This window comes from Castanea sativa, chromosome 5 (assembly GCF_040712315.1).
Source record: "Castanea sativa cultivar Marrone di Chiusa Pesio chromosome 5, ASM4071231v1".
In the NCBI taxonomy this organism is placed as follows: domain Eukaryota; kingdom Viridiplantae; phylum Streptophyta; class Magnoliopsida; order Fagales; family Fagaceae; genus Castanea; species Castanea sativa.
The window spans coordinates 68,899,690-68,922,242 of NC_134017.1; the positions used below are offsets into that span (position 1 = coordinate 68,899,690).

Here is a 22,553-nt window from a genome sequence, read left to right on the forward strand (position 1 = left end):
ATACGTGTAATGTTGTTTAAAAATTGAAAATGTGTATTTGAGTGGGTGTATCAAACACCCTCTTTACTTCCATCTGCCTCGCCCTAACCATCTTTCACCACAAAAAAAAAAAGGAGGATATTTAGAAACGTCTGATAATTCTACATGAAAACAATCGGGAAAAAGAGAACTGTTGAAGTTTCCTACTTCTATTCAACATTAGATTTTGTCAAAATCATTTTCCTAGACTTGAAAAAGTGACCACCCACAAGCCAAAACTATGCCCTCTAACTTCTCAAAAGCCAACGATAAGCTTCTAGCTTGGCCTATATCCCGCCATTTCACGAAAACACATGGCAATGGCTTTCTCAAGATTACTTTTCTTCCTCTCTGCCATTCTGATGCTCATTTTTCAAGGCACTGCGCAGGAATTCAATTGTGCGAACAAGGGTAACTTCACCAGCAACAGTGCCTATGAGACAAACCTCAATACGCTCGTCTCCTCCCTCTACTCCAACACCGAAATTGATTATGGATTCTACAATTCCTCTTATGGCCAAAACTCTGACATAGTATATGGGATTGGACTTTGTAGAGGAGATGTTAAGCCAGATGTTTGCCGTAGTTGCCTGAAGAACTCTTCTGATCTTCTCAAACAGAATTGTCCCAATCAAAAGAAGGCAATAGGATGGTCCGATATATGTAAGTTACGTTACTCAAACAGCCCCATTTATGGCATCCTGGACACTTATCCAGAGATACATTACCGGAACCCGGAAAACGTAACGGCCAGTTATGTAGATAAGTTCAATGAAGTTCTCTCGACCTTGTTGGATAACCTAACAAAAGAAGCTGAAGCTGGCAATTCTCTTCTTAAGTATGCAGCACAAGACGCAACCGATCTAAACTTTATTACATTATATGCACTTGTGCAGTGCACGCCTGATTTGTCTCTTGATGACTGCGGTAATTGCTTACGTGGCGGTATTAAGCAAATTCCATCATGTTGTGACAGCAAAAAAGGTGCGAGAATATTTAGAGGACCCAGCTGTGAAATCAGGTTTGAGGACTACATCTTCTTTAACCAAACAGCTCCACGCCCTCCACCATCAACCAATCCCACTACTTCAAAAGGTACTTATGACATTATGCTACTTATAAGTTATAATATGGCAAATTATTTGGTCATAATTAGGATGTCCTTGTATGTTTATGAAAAAAAAAGATGTCCTTGTTTACGACATAACATTTTTGGAAAATGTTATAAACATTTTAAGTTATTAATTTGCAGCTTTTGCAGACAGTTAACTTTCTTATTTAAAGTATAATTTCATTTTTTTTTTTAAATTTAAAAACGTTGCTTTATGAGGCTGGTTATAAATTATAATCACCAAAGTCAAAAAACTCAAAAAAAAAAATATATATATATATATAAAAGAAAAAGGTTTGTGCCAACAATCAGTCTCTTTAAGATTTGTAATGCTAGTTTGGGATCTTACCCCCGCAATGTTCTAATGAGAACAAATTTATGGTTTTTGCAGAGAATGGGGAAAGCACATCATGGACTGTTATCATTATAGTTGTACCAACTGTTGCGTTTGTGATACTAATCGTCTCAATCTACATCTTTTTAAGAGTGAGGAGGCGGCCAAGGCAGAAAGCAGAAAGTAAGTAAAAATCTGGTTTTGATAATCTGTTGTTCAAAACGTTAGCTAGGCCTTATTTTGGCCTAGGGAGTGCTTGAGTCGAATTGGGTGGGTTATGGCGAAAATTTTTAAATAATCTGCTATTGGTGGGTTGGAAAAATTCCAAACCACCACTAACCTAACAAACTACAAAAATGGCTAGCCGATTGAAAATTTGGGCAATTTCAACTTGTCGGGATTGGGCGGGTTAGGCGTAGTAATTTTAGTTATGTATTGTATACTAAACATCAAAATTTATTTTATTATTTATGAATAAATTTAAAAACTATTTACTATAAACCCAATACACCATAGAAGGACTTGCAGCAAAAATATAATAAACCATTAAAGAAATTCATAAGATCAAAGTACACAAGTTTTATGATATGGATATTTTTTAACTTATTTAAGCATATTTATGTCAGAATGTATATATGCTTTTGAATATGTAGGAAAATTATTACATTTTTCATAGTAACATAAGTAAATCATGGATTTAATATAAAAAAAAATTTTAAAAAAAAACCTTTAAATTTGATATGAGAAATAAACTAACAAGAGATGAATATATATACATAGATGGGTTGGGTTGGGTCTTAGTTGTTTAAAAAAAAACTCAACATAATACTCAACTCAACCTATCACTTTAATAGTTCAACCCGCTCAGCTCTTGAAAATAAATATCATCTCTATATGGGGCGATGTGTAGCAAAGAGGGTCTAGAAGTTTGGGTGGATTGAGCGGGTTGTTGCACAACGTAGGCCTAGTTAACTTTGATGTGTAACATATTTAATATATATATATATATATATATAATAAAATAAAAACCAAAATTTAATTTTTCACATATTATATAATGTAAATATAAACTGAATTTTTTTTTTAAGGCATGGAAAATACAATGATATTAACAATAATAATCAATGTATATTCATAAACAGAATATCTTAGAAAAGTAATCCAAATATAATAAATTTAAACAGACAATTTACTTACTTAAGAGTAAATTAAGAAAATAAACCAACTTAAAAGCATTCAACATTTGACAATATATCTATAAGTAATCCAGAAATACCATATGTGCTTTGACTTATTTTAAGAATTTGTATAATACTTAGGGCACATTTGGTATACTATAGTGGTAATTACATAGGAATATGTATTATAAGAAATATAAGATACAGTAATGTAATATTTATTACTATTTATTTGTTTGATGGCAACACAATAATAGAACCCTAAAGAAAATAGATTAAAAGCATTTTAAATCAAACTTAAGATATATCTTAGGAAATATCTTACTCATATAATTATATTTCTTAAAAAATAATATTTTTTTAAAATTTGAAAGAAAGATTAGTTATATTTTTATGATTTTTTATTTTTATAATTGTTATGTGCATATAGAAAGTTTGTTTATTTGGAAATATATTAATTTTAGAAATTAAAACACTTACTAAGAAATAGCTATTACAACCCTTTTAGAGATGAATAATTATTCCTCATTTTAAAGTATAGCTGTTCATAAAAAATGACTATTCCCTATAATAAAAATATAACCAAACTATTGAATAGTTAAACTATAGGAATAATTATTACATTACAATGCCTATTACAACCTACCAAACATACCCTTAATCTTCTTTTTTTTTTTTACCGTAAGTCTTCAAATTTACATTCCAGTTATTACATATTTGTGCATGAAGCCATAAAAACACTGATTTAGAGGGGAGCCTCTAGAAAAGAGCTGTGGAATTGCAAAAGAAATTTTCAAGAAGAAATGAAAGGATTTTTAAAAAAAAATTGACAATTTAACTTCCACCCATGTCTTGTACCACTTTTTTTTTATAAGAAAAAAGAAAAAATAAGAAGAATTTAAATGAAAGTCCCACTATAAATGGGTAAAGTATAAATTTTATTAAAAAAATTGAAAGAAAAATTGAATTACAAAATGGTATTTTTATTTAATTTCAAATGTGAGTTGAACCCTAAATAATTCTATATCATAAGTTATTGAGCTCTCATCTAGTAACGTTGAATCAAAATTCTCTTTCAAGAGGTTATTTCCATTAAACCTAGAGTGAAAAAGCTTGTTTGTATCAATACTCATTAGTACTGTATGCGTAATTATTTTAAATAGTGGGACTTTTCTTTAAATAGAGAACTCGATTTATTAGTGTAAGTATCTACTTGTTCCTCGTGTAAAGATATTGACGGTGAAGTTGGAAGTGTGGAATCCATGCAATTCGACTTTGGCACTATTAGAGATGCGACAGATGACTTTTCTGAAGCAAATAAGCTCGGACAAGGTGGATTTGGGGCTGTTTACAAGGTAATTCTATAGTATAATTTCATGAAGAACTGAATCATTTTCGGTCAAAATCTTCAAATTCTCTCATGATTACGTGAATTTTATTCCTATACATCATCAGGGTATGTTCTATAATGGTCAAGTTATCGCGGTTAAAAGGTTGTCAATAGAATCTGGACAGGGAGATTTAGAATTTAAGAATGAGGTTTTATTGGTTGCAAAACTTCAGCACCGTAATTTAGTCAGACTCTTAGGGTTTTGCATGGAAAGGACAGAAAGGCTTCTGATATATGAGTTTCTACCAAATACAAGTCTTGATCACTTCCTCTTTGGTATGTCTGCACTTCTATTTATCAAGTTGTGCTCATAAATTTTCTTTTGGGTTACATGTCCCGTCAAAAAATATCTGCACATTTTTAATTAATTAAATCATATAATCCATTTGTTACATAGATCCTATCAAGCGTGTACATTTGGATTGGCAAAAGCGTTACAAAATCATAGGAGGTACTGCTCGAGGGCTTCTTTACCTTCATGAAGATTCACGGCTTCGAATTATCCATCATGATTTTAAAGCTAGCAATATACTTTTAGACGAAGAGATGAATCCCAAGATTTCAGATTTTGGCATGGCAAAATTACTTTTACTGGATCAAACTCAAGCAAATACAAGTAGAATTGTGGGGACCTAGTAAGTATCTTGAAAGTAGAGAACTAATTTTTATTTTGTTTCTTGGAAATAAAATCAAACTTACATTACTAATGACCACCATGCAGTGGATATATGGCTCTAGAATATATAATGCATGGACAGTTTTCAGTGAAGTTCGATGTTTTTAGTTTTGGTGTGTTAATATTGGAAATTGTGAGTGGACAAAGGAACGCTTGTTTCGAAATGAAGAAAATGTGGAGGACCTTCTAAGCTATGTAAGTATGATCAATTTTAGTACATATCCCTTTTTTGTTTGTATAACACTAGTACATATGCATGAAATTGGCAAAATAAAAAAAGAGATTTAGTGCATTTCCCCCTCTTAAATATTGCGTAGTTGTAATATTTCCTTAAATTTAATGGAAGTAATTAATAGAAGTTTAAATTTTTCATTAAAATTTGACAGACTTCCTAATAACAGGGTTTACAATAGTTTAGGGGGGAACATTATAAGTTTGTAACTACACTATAGTTAAGTGTACAAAAGTACAATTTGCTCATAGAAATATTTTCTCTGATATTATGTCTGGCCATTACTTACATCTTGTAGGCATGGAAAAATTGGAGGGAGGGAACTGCTTCACATATTATAGATCCCACATTGAGACATAGCTCTATAACTGAAATAATGAGATGCATCCACATTGGTTTACTTTTTTTTTTTTTTTGAGAATCGCACATTGGTTTACTAAGTGTTCAAGAAAGTGTAACTAATAGGCCAACCATGGCTATGATTGTTCTTATGCTTAATAGCTACTCTATCACTCTTCCAATACCATCCCAACCTGCATTCTTTATGCACAGCAACACTGAATTAGACATCTCAAGGTCAGATCATTCCAATGGCAGCTATGTCCAACACTCAGCAAATGAGGCCTCAATTACTGAGCTATATCCTCACTAGTGCTTTATAGAAGCTACATTTAAGAAGGCATATCTACACCCATTGATTAACCGGCAAGATGTTAATTGATTTGTTGTATCACGAAAATAAAATCACTGTTACCAAGACTCGACCCTTTTCTAAGTGGCACAATCCAATACAGTTTCAATAATTATGGTTAGAAGTATATGCTCATGTATTACTTTGCTTTTGGTTGTTTCGGTTTAATTAGAGAAGTTTGTTCGAATTTGGTTATGTTTGTTGTCTCTGTTTGCAGCTAAAAATATTTGTGTTGAATAAATTTTTCTTTTACTTTTATTGAGAGAAAAGTTTGACTGTACATGTTGCGTACTTTGTTTTAATTTAAAGATCACAAATTTTCAAAAAATATTTTGTAATTATGGAGATAACAAGTTTTTAATAGCGAAGCCCAGATAAGAACTCATAAAAACATGTTGGAAGAAGATGAAAAGCATCTAGTCTATGAATACATGGCCAACACTAGTCTCGGAGCCTTCTTGTTTGGAAAGCTCTCTCTAACCCACACACACACGCCTATATGGCAAAAATTTCCTATATGCGAACTAATGTCTCCTGCTGGTGGTACCCATGGGTTTATCAAAAAGCCAAAGTTGCAATGTACCATGGAGTATGAAGTGATGATTATATATGTGAACCTCCTTTTTTTGGGGGAAAAAAAGGAAAAAAAAATATTACAATGCAGATCCAAACAAATGTACGGAAGTAGATTGGGCTAAATGCGCAAATATTGTCAATGGGATCCCTACTCCATAGAGATATGAAAGCAAGTAATATGTTACCAGATGATGATATGAATCCAAAGATATCAAATTTTGACACTGCTAGGGATTTCGGTAGCATTCAAATAGAAGCCAACACTGTCCAAATCTTGGGCACATGGTAAGCAATCCCTTCACTGCATCTGCAATTTAGTTCCATAAATCACTGGTGATGCTGCTTTCAAGGGAAAAATTGTTGTAAATGATTAAACTAAAGTTTGGTCGCCTTGCATAGATGTTTTGGGAAAGTTGTGGTTCATTCCATCTGCACCTCGTTGTTTTTAAAATAACTTTTTTGCACAAGTTATAATATAATAGTAAAATCATCAAGTGGAAAACTCTACAATTTGAACGGTTATTTAAAGAAGGAAATGTAAGAATAAGGTATTGCAGAGTAAGAAAGGCCAATTTTTCTAAGTTATGGTATAGTAAATGTAACTTATATATGCTCCTAATGATACTACATTACATTTCTGCCTTCATTCTCTTTTACAGTAATTGTAACTATACATTATCATGATACCTTTTTTTTCCCAGTAGTGAATATATGGCACTAAAATATACAATGAAGTCTAATGTTTATAGTTTTAGAATTCTAATGCTAGAAATTGTGAGTGTATTAAGGAACAGTGGATTCTATCATCCAGAGCATGCACAAAGCCTCCTATCATATGTACTTCTCTCTTATTTGTATCTTGATAATTAAGTTTTCGCTTATTATTGTGAACTAAAGGAAATTAGCAATAGGTTTGGCGACTATGGAATAAAGGCAAAGGAGTGAAATTGATAGATCAAACCATAGTTTATACTTGTTCCTATAACTTAGGCTCTGAAATTAATCCATATCACATTGTTATGTGTTCAAGAAGATCCAAATAATTAATGATAGACCTACCATGTCACGGGTCATTCTCATGCTTGCAAGCAAATCGAAAAATCTTCCTCAGCCATTAGCCCCTCCATTTTCTGTAGGTAGGTTAATCATATCTGATCATTCTTCAACAATTGGCACCGGAATGGGATTTGTCACATCTGATCAGTCTTCAACAAGTGCTTCTGGCTAGTTTAGAGATTAACTGGAGTTTTTGACAAGTGTTTCATTTTTGTGCAAATGTGGCAGGTTAAGAACAATAGCTCTTGTAGGTTCAAAAAATAACAATTGCTCTTGTACTAATTCTTACAATCTAAATATATTTGCATCCACACGGGAATTAGATTCAATTAGTACATATATAAAATTTTGGAAAATAGAACACGAAAGAATGAGACTTTTGAGTTTTGACTAAAAATATCTCTAAATTTTTAGATGCATTGATGTACATGTAAGTAGCCTCTCTAATGAGATTTAATTTCTATGCATTTGCATGTATGGAGACCTTCATCTTGAGACTTTTTGAACCTAGGTCTTGACTCATGATTCAAATTTAGAGATTGAATTTTATGGTAAATCAAATGTTTGTAATACCTATTTAACATAATGGATATTTCTTCCCTGGACAAGTAATACCAAATCAAGTGAATTATATATATGGTGATCTACCTATATTAAATATCAAACATGTTATAGTGAATTAATAATGATATCCCTCACCAAAAGTCTTGTAACTCAACTTGTTGACAACTCCTACTTTTCGTTCATCGGATTTAGAATTTAAATCTTCTCTCCCATTATTATTATCAAATTATCCCCCAAAAAAAAATCTCATAGTGATCTCATACAATTAATTAAAATAAAATACATCACAGTTCTTGTTTTATTTATGAAAATACTGATAGTGTTTACTATATCACAAGTCACAACCATTGCATAGATAAAATATTTTTTTCCCCTCCCTTCTTTTATGAAATATGGTTGTATTGATCTATTGTTAAAGGGTTTAATTGGTTAGTTTTGAAATAATAAGATTAATTTATTACACTCTTACTTATAGTTTTTAATAGGGTAAATTTTACAAACATACCCTGAGGTTTGGGCAAATACCAACCAAGTCCAACATATTTCAAAATTGATCAATTTAGTCCTTAAAGACAACTTTAACCCTAACCTGTTAACCCTCCGTTACTCATTTTTCCTTTTCTCTCAAACGTGTAAGTCTCTCTTTCTCCTCTCTCTCTTTCTCTAAGTCTCAAGTTCCAGATCCTTCTGTGTTCCTGATCTTTCTCCATCAAACGGTCAGACCTCTCTTCCCTACACCTCTCTCTCTAGACAAGAATAAAAACAAACACATCAATGCCACTGGTGGCTATTGATCAATCCCACCATAGAAGCCCATATTATAATGTTTGTTCGTTTAAACCCCTTGAAGCAGATTGTTTAATCTAATATATTAAACAAGTGATTACTTATATTGATTATTCAAATCTAGGTTAAAAAAGAAAATATCATATCATGCACAAAAGCGGAAAAGTAAATAACACATCGATATGATGACTCAGAAAAACCGATGAAATTAATCGTTTCAAGAAAAAAAACCTGGGGAAGATTTGACCTAGCTATCCTTAAGGTAAAGTAAATCCAAATAAGAAAATTGAAGTTTTTACAATCAGATTTATCTCTAAATCTATTGCTACCTTATGTAGTAACTTACTGACACGACCACGTGTAAACTCCGAATTCACGGACTCCTTCTCTTCTCGGATTTACACCAACACAAGCTACCTTACTTGTGACTTTGAGATCACACTCAAAGGTTTCAGATCACCATCAATAATAATCTTGGTGCAAAAACTATGTTCTACCAACGCTTGATTGTAGTTCTTGCTTCAGTAGATTCTTGTGTAGTTAAAAAATACAAAACCTCTCAAATCTCACAAAAAGCGACACAAGTCTTCCAAAAGTCCTTAAAACGTGGCTAGGGTTTCCCTTTAATATGGGGAGAAGTTTAAGTGAAACCCTAAATGGTCAAGTCTAATTCTCGATCAGTCAAGCAAGACAGAAAGTCACTTGGTTGTTCTTGAAACTTTGAAACACACACTTTTAAGCATTGCCTAATACCTAGACTAGACATGTTTTGTTCTCAATTTTCCAACACAATAAAAATATGATTCTAAACATTTACACCTAAATCTTTAGAACCTAGCAATCTCCCCCTTTGGCAATTTGTGACAAAACACACATACAACATGTAATGCTTAAATTAAATACCAGCTCAAATACAAGTTATTGCCCTAATACAATTCTTACACAACTACTAACTATTAGTTGCTAGTATAGACAGCAGCTATTGAAAGAATTAACCTATAAATTCCTGAAACACTGAAAACAAACCATAAATGCATGTGTGGAAGATACAGAACCATAATCTAAGTGAAAATCTGAACTTTAACTCACAAAACATGAATAACCTCATCATCAATAAATATCATAACCAATAAGCATATTAATGTTTGTGAATTAAGTACATAAACACTAAACAAATATAAACAATGAAAATATAAACAACAAAACCGAAGAAAATAAAGAAAATACATCAAACTCCCCCTAAATTCAATAAATCTACTTCCCTTACATACAAAAGGTCCTAAAACCTACTCCCCTTTTTTGTTACAAATTGCCAAAGGCAACATCAGTCATTAGAGGGTGGAGGAGGTGGAAATGCACACCTATATTCCGCAAAATCTGCTCTCAAGGAAGCAACCTCCATCAACAACTCATCGAGAAGCTATCCATGAGCAGCTTGTGTAGTCATGAAAGACTCCATCATGGCACAGAGTAAGAGAGGAGGGGCAACAGTAGGGTCTGCATCGTCAGCACCACTAGTAAGATCCACAACTGCAGTCAGATCCACAAAAGTTTGCTCAACAAAAGGCATAGAACCCGAGGCAAGAGCTGTAGTAGAAGCTTCTCCTCGTGATCTCTTAGACGTCCCTATGCCTGGCTTAGCACTCTTCATCTGTGACTGTCACCGTCTAAGAAAGGTGGCTCCTATAGGGGTGGTGATGTGAACTAACTCTAAGGGAGGAAACTTAGCCAACCCTAAAAATCTCAAAATCCTATAAATATACATGGGAAAGAACAATTTCTGACCTTTACTCTTACTCTTAAAAATATCAATAATGGTTTGGATAAACAGAGAAGGAAAACGCATAGACCCATCAGTAACAAGAGCATAAAGAAAAGCACATCTATCTATAGGAACAGTATGAACATGTGAAATAGGATAGATGTTATGACAGGAAATCCTCAAATACAAATAATTAAGCTCAGTAAACTCAAAAGAATTAATTCTTGATTTAGTGCCTCAAGAAACAAGTCTACCATAAAGAAGTAACATCATGTCATCAACAAATGGAAACTCAGTGTATGGATATGTGGGTTTACGAACTAAAGAAACTCCTAAAGATTTAAAGACAGTTTGTTTCGTTATTGTAAACTCTTGACCTCTAATCCAAGAAGTCAAGTAATGATCACCTGTGACCTCAGAATAAATAGAGAGGTTAGAGTAAAACTCTTTAATCAAAGTTACAGGAAGAGGATCAGACACCTCACACAAGGACACCCAGTTCCTAGACACAAAGTTTCTATGAATAGAAGGATCCCACTCACTCAAAACTATTTCCCTTTCACCCCATATGGACATATATTTAGTCAAGGTCTCATATGTCTCCTCACATTTGGTAGACAAAAAACGATCTCTATCAACTAAGGCTGAACTAGAAGAGAAAGACCCAAGGTTCCTATTTGCTCTAGTTTTAAACTTCCTACCAACTTTAGGAGCCATGACTAAGGACATAAACAACTAAACCAAAACCAAGGGCAAACTACATTAAAAAGGGTTAGAGCAAGATAACATGCAATTTTGAAAACCACATGATGCGTGGTATTAGAATACATATAATGCATGATCTAATGCTCTAAAACAGCCTAATTCCATCACAATTTTGAAAATTGACCAAGAAATTTAAGAATTATAGAAAATCCCCAATTTTGAAAACCCTAAATTTTCAAAAATATCCTCATATTGATCAATTGATCAACTTAACAAGCATAAAACAAGCTACAATCACTTAATCCATCAATTACAGAGGTCAATTTTGTCCAATTTAACCCAATTTCACAAAATCCCCAAATCTCTCAAGAACATTAGAACCCTAATTTTGAAAAATTTTAATCAAACACAAAAATTTTGAAATTGAAGCATGTGAATTGTGTTTATATAATGCATGAACAAAAACCCATGATTTAGTTTTGATCAAAAAGCCCAAAAACATCAAAACCCCAAATTTCGAATAGTGCGAAAATCCTAGAAAAATGCATGAAATCATGTAATTTGATGAAAAAGAAGGGGCAAAAGTGTCTTACCTTAGAGTTTTGAAGAAAACCTTTGGATCTTTGACCAAGAAAAACGTCAAAAAAAATTGTGAGAAGGGATCGAGAGAGGAATCGGAGAGAAAGACAAAGAACTTTTGAAAAAGTCAGATTTAATTCCTATATGTTTTAAAAAATCGAAATACGATTGGTCAATAGGAATCGGGTAGGAATTAAAATGTACATGGAGAAAAGGTTCAATTGATTGAAAGGAATTGGGAAGGAATCGAAGGGACCTGAGACTTTAAGCTGAAAACATGATTTTCCTCTTCACATTTCGATCGGTCGAAAAATAGGCTCGATTGGTCGAATTCTGAAAAAACAGAAATTTTGAAAAATTCTGGAAAATTTTTCTACAGAATTATTTGAAAAACAGTTTTTATGATATGACATGCATATTCATGACTTCAAATGATTTCCAAAACCAAACTTTTCAAAGAAAAATTCAACCTTTATCAAATTTCTTCAATCTTTTCTTTCCTCACTCCCCAAAAAGCACTAAACACATCAAGATGTTCAATTTTGGAAGGTCACAAAACTTAACACACAATCACATGTACAAAGTTCAGCAAAGTTTTGCTTGTGGTGTGTGCAACTAGTAAGTGTATGAGATACTTACAAGGTGATATGTAAATAGAGAATAAACACACTTTCTACATTATTCATCACATAAGTTTGAAAGTAACTATCACCTAAATAGTTACATCATATAACTCTCACATCTCCTAGAAAAACACGCTTGCAACCATGCAATTATTTTTAATATATTTTTTATTTTTCTTTTTCTTTTGAAGCATTTTTTTTTCACTTTTCTTTTTGCTTCTTTAAACTAATGTACAATAACACCTTAAGTATTTTGCTGTGCAAGTGCTACACCTTACCAAGCACGGCTTTTATGATTTGCACACAAGTGTCCATAATTGGCGAGTAACAGTAGTGAGATGATTATTTATATCTTTCTCCTAGGATTTTTTTGTCCTTACAATTGTGGATTCAGCCACGTGACGCTTCTCGGGAAAGGTTTTTTAAGAAAAAGAAAGGTTTGATTTTTGGAGTATTTTTTACTATTAAGAAAATCATGAGTCTAAAAAAAAGTTGAGGAGTCGCCACTTATTATTATTATTTTTTTTTTTTTTGCAAGGGAAAACAAAACAAGAAATAAAAACCCTTTCTTTTTTATTTGATTGAATCAATGGATAAGGAAAACGGTCTACGTCCACCAAGGACAAGTTCGGAGGTTAAATTACGTCGTGGGAAGGTATGAGGCACCCACGCACGCCCGATATGTCTACCGGCCTCTACTAAATATGTAAGGACTATTTGATGTTCAATTAATTGTTCAATGGGCACAATATTATTAACCAAATTCATTACACCAAATCAAGCAAGTAGTTGATTTTATGGCATGGTGGCCTAGAGCTAGATCATGACACAAGATAACGATAAATAAAAAGAAGCGACAAGTTAATAACAAAACAAAATGATGACCAAGAAATCAACAAGCATGTTAAGAAATTGATATAACAACTACTATAAAAAAAAAACATGAGTAAGCTTAAACTCTTTCAAGATATGATCTGAGCAATATGAGAACATTTCATTTTTGGGGAACTAGAGGGATTATAATTTTTAAAGAAAAGAATGGGGCTAAATCTGATTAGCTTGTGACTTGGATTTGATTTGAAGTGAAAAGAAAAAAATATATTTTTATCTTTGTTTGTGGAAACTAAAATCATAGACTTGGTAAAAGAAATGCACATTCTTATTTTTGTTTGTGGAAACCAGAGCATAGACTTGCTTTTGATTTGAAGTAAGACATAAAGTATATTTTTTTATATTTTGTTTGTAGAAACCGAAATAGTGGAAGTTGTTGGGAAGATCATGGGTCTAGGCTAGCTATGGTGTAAAAAAAAATACTATGTCTCATCACAAGCCTTCAATGCATGATTTAACCCCACTTTCCCCTTTTAGCTTTCTTTTATTACATCCCAGTTTTGTTCATTATTCAAGACAGCCAAGCTTCAACATTCAGACTGAAAGGAATAAACCCAGCAAGGCAAGCAAACTTCAAACAACTGATACACGTAAGAAAAAAAAAGTGGGAAGGTTGAAAACATACCCAGCACCCTTGGACGATCTTGACGGTGACTCCCTTGAGACGAACGGTGACGACAAGGACGTTCTCTGATTGATGGTCCTCCCCACCACGCGACGCTCCACCGGCGATGGTTGACAGAGAGGTGCTGAAAAAAAAAAAGCAGTGTACAATGTGGGATTTGTCCCCCCTCAGAACCGGATTTTCCCTCAAGAAATTTCAATCTCTCAATGTTTTTTTTTTTTTTAAAAGCTTTTTTAATATTAGAATGCAAAGAATTGTGATGAAAATGATTTTTGGTGATGAGAAAAAGATGAATCCATCCTAGTTCTAGAATCCAGTGGAAAACAAAAAAAATAGTTTTCTTGTTTTCCTTTTTTTTTTTTTTTTTTCTTTTCCTTTGTTCTCCCCCTCTCTGTTTTTTTCCAAATTCAAAATCCCCTTTTTTTCCCCTCCCCCGGAACAGTGGTATGACAGCCAGGACAAAAATCCCCAGAGGAGGGTATGCCGGACCTGCTTAATGTGGGAGGTGTCTGTCCTGTGTACCCTCTCCCCATTCTGTTGTGTGTTTTGTCCTTTTCTTTTTTCCCACTAAAGTTGGGTTTATACCAATATATTTTGAAATAAAATGCAATTGTTTTTAAGTTAAATGAATAGAGAAGGAGATTGAGGGACAAAACTTGATTTTTTTTATATAACTTTCAAAAATTAAGGATTTTGTGAAAAATGGAAAAAAAAAAAAAAAAGAGGCATGCATGGATTAAAATAAAAAATGGTTGGTTCAAATGCACTTAAAATAAAAAATTGACAGTTAAAACTAAGAATAAATAAATATAGGAGTTAAAAAAAGTAAAAAATAAAATAAAGATGTGCCAAACAAGAGAGAGATTGAGGAGTTATACATATCATTTAATCAGTTCATCATTCGGGGGACGCATGCACAAAAGATATGCATTATAATTGAGGAACGAAATAGAGTGTCTACAACAATCAAAATAATGTGACTTCAAAATCAAGAGCATGCGTTTAAAAACCATAAACAGCTCACACAATATAAGCACAAACTAGCAAAGTGCAGCAAAATAAAGCTCATCAAAGCTAAACAGGGTACACAGTCATGAAATGTAAATTTCATAGGCCAACCTCAATTATACATCTTGAAGATGTATAATACAAACCCCCCCCCCCCCTTTTTCTTTTTTAAAAAATATGAAAAATAACAAAAACAAACCTAGAATGCAATGTATGAATGTTATGCAAATGCAAACTTAAAGAAAAACAATTTTGGTCACAAGAGATAGAAAGAATTAACACAAAGACCATGAAACTCATAGGTGACTAGGGACATATGATCACACCAATCACTTGACGAAGAGACTCAAACTTGCTTGGTTTGGTTGCATTCTAATGCTTAGTAGGAATGTATTCAAGAGCAACAACCTTTCTTTCAACAAGATCCCTGATGAAGTGATATCTAATCTCTATATGTTTAGTCTTAAAATGTTGCACCAGATTCTTAGAGATATTAATAGCACTAGAATTATCATAATTGACAACCATAGTTTCCTGTGATAGACCATAATCACCTAAAAGCTTCTTCATCCAAAGAAGTTGTGAACAACAACTTCTAGCTATAATATATTCTACTTCTACAGTTGACAAAGAGACAAAATTTTTCTTTTTGCTCATCCAAGCAACAAGATTGGTTCCTACATAAAAATACCCTCCAGTGGTGCTTTTTCTATCATCAGCATTACCAACCTAGTCCGCATTAGAATACCCAGCAAGAGAAACATTTGACTCTTTACTATAAAACAATCCAAAATCACAAGTACCACTAACATATTTGATTATTCTCTTTACAGCATTAAGATGTGATTCTTTAGGATTAGATTGAAAACTAGCACATACACCAACACTAAAAACTATATCAAGTTGACTAGCAGTCAAATATAACAAATTACCAATCATACTTCTATATAAAGTGATGTCAATAGACTAACCTGCTGGATCATCCCTAGTTTTGTATTTGTAGCCATTAGTGTTCTTGCATGTACAGCCTTTTCGAGTCCAAATCTTTTGACAAGGTTTCTAGTATATTTTGCTTGGTTAATAATGTATATTCTTGTGTCTGTTTGCTTTATTTGTAGTCCCAAAAAGTAGGTAAGTTCACCTACCATACTCATCTCAAACATCTTCTTCATTTCATATGCAAAATATTTAGCAAGAAAATCGTTAGTAGAGCCAAAAACAATATCTTTATGAAACTACCAACCCTGGCAACGATTACCCAAGGTGCGTGCTTTGAGATCAAGTGCAACGAGGACCCAAGGTGGTGCAACCCTGGCAACCCTTCCATCATAGTCACAGCCACCAACTTTTGCCCCCTAACTATGCTCTCCCAAGTGACAATGGCGGCCGGTGCAACCCTCCTAGGCCCCACTTCGACCTTGCCATGCCCATGTTCCTCAAGATCGCCGAGTACCCCGCCAGAATCATCCTTGTCTCTTACCATTGGTGAGTCTCTGCCTTTTTTACCTTTCAGGTTGTTCTTTTCTCAAACGGTTCTTTATTAGCTTATTTGCTTTTTGTTTTCCTAAAATCCAATATTAAAGTTCATTTTAGGTTTTTTTTTTGGTTTTGTTTTTTATAATCATAATGGCAATTTCATTTTTGGTAAATTGGTTAGTTTATTTAGGAATCCGAGGGAATGAAATTAAGTTTAGTGAAATTTTTATTGAAACTCCTAAAATATTCATATATATTCCGTTATTTATTTTAAAATAAGATTCTAATAGTAATATTGTTATAAAATGATTTCATTTTTTTCCCTTTATGTTAATCTTAAATAGTATTACTTACCTTCCATTCTTTTTCATTTATTTTCATTACTTAAAAAAATTTATTTCCATTTAATTCTTTTATAAACTTCCAAATAAAGTGTAAGTAACAAAATTTTCCTTTCATCTTCATTCTTCACTTCCAAACCCATTATCTGCCACCCACCCACTCATTCGTTATCTTCCAAAGCTGAAAAAGGAAAATTCTTCTCCTAAAAAAATTATAATGACTAAAATCTCACAGTTCCCCTCCAAAGTCCAAACCCATGACTGGGACGAAGATGAAAGATACATGCATGATAACATCAACATATCAGAGCTATCATTGGGCCCTCATAGAACCCTTATCTTCACTGGGCCTTCTGACCCAAAAAAACAAAACTAGTGTGAAAGGAATTGCAGGCCTAGCAAAGCCTTGGACCAAAACCCAAAACTATAAGAAAAATTACAAGGCCTGTTTTTACAAAGCAAGCAATTGGTTCGTGTAATACACTCTCTCTCTGATTCGCCAAAGCATGTCACTTCCATTAAACCCTTGAATTACTAGAACAGCGCAGAGATAAAGATAAAAGAGTCCATATCCGTATCAAATTTATTGGGCCATATTTTGTTAACCTTTCCTCACTTCTTATTCTCCTTCTCTCTCTCTCTCTCTCTAACAATTTAATCTTCTATCCTTGTCAAAGACCCAAAAATTCTCCAACCAATAACGAAGATTCAACTTTGAATGAGTGTTTGTGTTCCTCGTAATTTCAGAAGCTGAGTTGTTTGAGAAAAAAGAAAGAAGAAAAATTGGCAGGGAATGGCTCAGGCAGTGGAAGAATGGTACAAGCAAATGCCTATCATCACCCGTTCGTATCTCACGGCCGCTATTGTCACCACCATCGGTTGCTCCCTTGATGTGCGTAGCTCTAAGCTTTGAAAAAAAAAAAGCGATTTTTGGGGGGGGGGGGGGGGTTTGGGGGTGGATTTTGTGGGTTTTGGGTATTTGGGTTAATGGGGTTTTTGGGTTTGGTTAGATTTCAATTGGGTTTGCTTCGAATTTCGGAATGTAATGTCTTTTGGGTCAAAACTCAAAAGGGGGCTTTTTTCTTTTCTTCCTGGCGGTATAGAGTTTTGTGGGGTTTTGTGTTTTGGGGGTTAATGGAGCATTGGAGCTGTGTGGTTTAGTGAGATTTCAATTGGGTTTGCTTTAAATTTGGGAATAACTTGGTGATCTCTCTCTCTCAATGATTAGCTGAAAGTAGTGTAAATTGGATTTTATTATGGTTTTTAATGTTTTGGCAACTGGGTTTGAATGGCTTAGGTTGAATTAATTGGGTTTTTTAAAAATATTTTGGGAAATTTTCGATTTTTCTTCTCAAAATTGAATTGGGTGTTTACCATTTTTTTTCTTTTTCTTTTTCTTTTCTTATGATAACTTGTTAGGAAGAATAGCTGTAACTTTGGAAGGTTTAATAATTTACTGATTCTTAGTTAACATAAATAATGATTTTCTGTTTATTTTTGCAGATAATATCACCCTATAATTTGTACTTGAACCCTAATCTAGTGATCAAGCAATATCAGTTATGGCGTCTCGTCACCAATTTCTTGTATTTCCGGAAAATGGGTAATAGTTTGCAGCCTCATTTTTTAAAATTCAGTAGGAATCTGTTTTTTTGGTTTTAATGTAGGGAAAATTTGTGTTAGTTTAGTGATCATCTTCACTATGATGAAGTTGTTGAGAAGAAATCTTTTGGGGCACACAAGGCTTTCTTCTATTAAAGTAGTTGAAAGAATTTTTGGTAGTTGAACGTCTGTTGCTTTGTATGATATGTTAGTTTTTTACGATGTGACTCAAATGGGACAAACTTACTATGGTAGTTAGATAAAAGTAAGAATTCTGCATTGGCTATTCATCTACTGTTGTCATTTCTTCCATATGAACTTACATGCAGACACGCGAATTTGCAATTTGATAACCCCAATGGGTTATGTCATCAAACAAGTTTCATGGGGTAAGAAGAATGTGATAATTCATTCCTCCTTTGTGGTGTATTGTCTTGTGGAATGTAGTTGGCCAATTGCCATTGTCATCTATCTGGACGATTTTGGTCCCTTTAGATTTGTACTGCGGTACATTTTTGTGTCAATTAAGAGTCTTATGTTGGTCTTGCTGTGTCCAATCCATGCTTGATATCTGTTTGTTTTGTAGGGTTCCTTAAGAACATTATGTATAACCTTCACTAGGAGTGGGAATGTTCCAGTATTGTTATATTTATTATCTAAATATCTAATAGTGGTTTAGCAATAGATTGGCAGCAGAGATTTTATTCCTCCACCTAGCTTGTTAAAACCAAGTCTTGTTCTGCACCTTTTGATTTGATGGTTTTTTTCCTTTCTGGAACTCCCTTCAATTTCCCCAATGATGTCCCTGAACACAATGGTTTAATGAATCACAAATTATGTTCCATTGTCTGCTTGTTGTTGAATGTATTGCAATCTGATTATACATTGTCTTGATGCGTTTATATCATTGTCTTCAACAACAACAAAGCCTTAGTCCCAAATTTGTTAGGTTAGCTATGGATCCTTGACGTAAACATAGACAATGATATAATGAATTTATATCATTTTCTACATTTATGTTTTCCAACAGTTAATTATGTTGATTGTTTGGAAGTCTGATTGAGCCTAAGTAATCATCAAGTTTGCATTTTTAACATATTTTTTTACCTTGACAATGCAGACTTGGACTTTATGTTTCACATGTTCTTTCTAGCCCGATACTGCAAACTCCTTGAAGAGAACTCATTCAGGGGAAGGACAGCCGATTTCTTTTACATGCTCTTATTTGGTGCCACTGTTTTAACTGGAATTGTTCTTGTTGGGGGAATGATACCGTACTTGTCGGAGTCATTTGCAAAAATTATATTCCTTAGCAATTCCCTGACATTCATGATGGTTAGTTCCTTTCCTTTTTGTTTGAATATAAAATTTTTTTTGTTCCTACCATCATTAGAACTATTAATAACTCCTGTTTGATGGGAATAATATTATGGAGATTGGAATGCCATCTAGCCATTATAGTATGATAGCAAAAGGCAATATAATGAATTAATGATGAAGTTATGATTATACCAAGTTTTTCTTGACTCATGCTTTTCATTAGCTTTCTTCCTGGTTCAATAAGTTAAGCAATTCCCATCTCAAATCAGTCTGGTAGAATGATTTTGAGTAAAAGATAGAAAGTCTGGTAGAATTCTTCTATGAAAATTGATATCCTTTCATATTTTTTACAGGTCTATGTGTGGAGCAAGCAAAATCCTTTCATCCATATGAGTTTTTTGGGCCTTTTTACTTTCACAGCCGCTTACCTACCATGGGTGAGTAAGCTTTGATGACTTCTCAATTTATCTTGCTAAATCAGTATCACACTGAAAGTTATTTACTTTTTAATTTTTATCGTCCTTCAACTCGTTCAAAATTAATTTGAGACATAAGCTATACTGATCAAAACCTCTATTATTTTAGGTAATCTTTGCCCCACCTTATGAAATTTGTGATCCTTATTTCCTTGTTCTCCCTGCAGGTTCTTTTGGGATTCTCTGTACTTGTTGGAGCTAGCGCATGGGTGGATCTATTGGTGAGATTCCACAGTTTCATATTTATAGTTTGCCTCTGCCCTCTAGTCTGCTGGCACTAACAAAAATCCAGTGAACCCTGCTTTTCCTATAACATGGCTAATTCCTTTATTATCTTTTCTCCTAAATGAATCTGTATCATAATGAGAGAAGCCTAGACCTTATTGAAGAATTGGAGATCTGGTGGGATCCTAGTCTAAATTCACTTTACTAGAAATTCTTAAGTGGAACAGAAGTCAATGTTATATTGGACAGGTTGGACCACCTGGAAGATTACCTTGTGGACCCATGAGTTGGCTCACATAATTTCTCTCTCATTTGTGGACCTGTTCACCTCTTTATCTGCATCTTTATTGCCTGTACCATTGCTTTTCGCTTTTCCTTTCGGAACCTTTATTTTTTTGGTTCTTTTTTTTCAGGGAATGATTGCTGGTCATGCCTACTATTTTCTTGAAGATGTGTATCCACGAATGACAGGTCGCCGGCCTTTGAGAACTCCCTCATTTATTAAAGCGCTATTTGCAGATGAGCCTGTTGTAGTGGCACGGCCTGGGAATGTGAGATTTGCTGCTCCAGCTGCAGATGATGTTCTCCAAGGTTAATCAGGAGTTAGTATCACTGGAAAACCCTGACCTGTGTGTTAGCCCTTGGGGTATTGATCTGGCATTGGAAATATGCTAGCATCAACAAAAATACGGCTGGCTGTGTATTATATTGAAGTATACTCTGATTTGCTAATTGCTTTTTTGTGCGTTTGTGTTTAATTTAAGGTTTAGCAAACGAATGATCAAAGGTTTTAGTGAAATTTGCCAAAGATTTATCTTTTTTTATTTTGCCTTGATATGTCACAGCATCTTCATTTTTGTTCAATTATGTGATAGTCATCTCACCAAATTTGCTTCTGGTTGTTGGTCTGTAAGAATGATCACAGGGGAATAAAATTAAGAGCAAAAAGTTGCAAACTATAATAGCTTGTGGGATTTCATGCTCTATTCTCTCTCTCTCTCTCTCTCTCTCTCTCTCTCTCTCTCTCCTTTTTTTTTACCTTCTGTTTTTAATATTTTCGCATCAATTTGAGTTGCTGAAGGATTTGAATGATCTGTACTCTAAAAGTCTAAATAGTTAAACTCGCATTAATGTTTAGTCTCCCACCTCAATTTGGCACTTAACAAGACGAGACAATAAAAACATAATTTGAGTGGCAACATTGTTGTGTAGTATGCATTATGAAACAAAAACCTTCTGTTTCGTGTTAATTTCTTTTCTTCCTTGTAATTAAAAATCCTTTGTTCCTATCTGAGTGTTTATGCTCTTCAAATTGCAATTTCATTTGTCCATTTTTCTTTCCTTATAATATAATTGAAGTTTAAACCTATAGCACCATCCAAAAAAGAGGTAAAGTCCTATAAAAAAAGAAGAAGTAAAGAACAACATTTTAAGAAGCATAAAAATTACTATAGAAAAAATAAAAATTTTGAACCCAGTGAATTCTACAAAAAGAATAAAAAGTCAAGAAAATATTACAAACCATTTGTCTATCCTTATAAAATAATCGAAGTTTAAACCTATAGCACCATCGAAAAACAAAAAGAGTAAAGAACAACATTTTAAGAAACATAAAAAATACTATAGAAAAATAAAAATTTTGAATACAATGAATTCTACAAAAAAGAATAAAAGTCCAAGAAAATATTATTTAACTAAAATAAAAAAATAAAATAAAATCAAAGATAAAAGGTAAAGTCGACAAAAGTAAAATGCTACATGGCAAAACAAGAAATTATATATTATCTTCAAAGTCATAACTCAGTGTTTATAATACTTGGAGAGTCTCCAATGTTTTACATTTGCTAATAGTGGAATTTTGTCCTTTTACTTGCATGATATGATGTCTTGTTTTCCGTATTTTTGCTTGGTGAAATGTGTGAACCGGTGGAATATTGCATAGTAGAATGATACACTACATTGCATAATAGAATGTACATAGACATAATACATTATAATGTACATGGTGAGATGTGCTATATAATATATATATCATACACATGACAAGTTGTGATTAGTGAAATATAAAATAAAACACTCAAAAGACAGTTCAACCCTTAGACCAGTTTAGTCACCCAAGAATTAGTCAACATGGAAGAGCCCATTTGTGGCAAAATTTAGGGGTCGCCAAAACATGGGTAATAATTAGCCGTAGAATATTTTGTGCTTAATCTTCTTTTCTAATATAAACTTCCATTTGACTTAAAAAGATACCATGGCACGCTATCTTTGAATGACAGTTGGGGGTAGAGACTTTGGGCATGCCTTT

The 22,553-nt window shown here is 33.3% G+C and overlaps 1 protein-coding gene and 1 pseudogene across 1 annotated transcript; both read left to right on the plus strand.

The window, feature by feature from the left end:
- The first annotated feature begins 332 nt into the window (after positions 1–332).
- Positions 333–5,591, plus strand: LOC142635670 (cysteine-rich receptor-like protein kinase 29; annotated as a pseudogene).
- Positions 5,592–17,207: 11,616 nt separating this feature from the next.
- Positions 17,208–21,066, plus strand: LOC142633815 (derlin-2.2). The gene is made up of 6 exons (XM_075808066.1): positions 17,208–17,514; positions 18,126–18,225; positions 19,345–19,559; positions 19,898–19,981; positions 20,188–20,241; positions 20,659–21,066. Exons 1-6 carry the CDS (start codon positions 17,416–17,418, stop codon positions 20,839–20,841), a joined length of 735 nt encoding a protein of 244 aa, XP_075664181.1. The 5' UTR covers positions 17,208–17,415; the 3' UTR covers positions 20,842–21,066.
- Positions 21,067–22,553: the final 1,487 nt, after the last annotated feature.

Excerpts from the sequence above, each read along its gene's own strand:
- LOC142633815 (XM_075808066.1), top strand. The coding sequence starts at position 17,416 with ATGGCTCAGGCAGTGGAAGAATGGTACAAGCAAATGCCTATCATCACC. Across the intron at positions 17,515-18,125 it reads CCATCGGTTGCTCCCTTGAT|ATAATATCACCCTATAATTT; the intron begins GTGCGTAGCTCT and ends TTATTTTTGCAG. Across the intron at positions 19,982-20,187 it reads CAGCCGCTTACCTACCATGG|GTTCTTTTGGGATTCTCTGT; the intron begins GTGAGTAAGCTT and ends TTCTCCCTGCAG.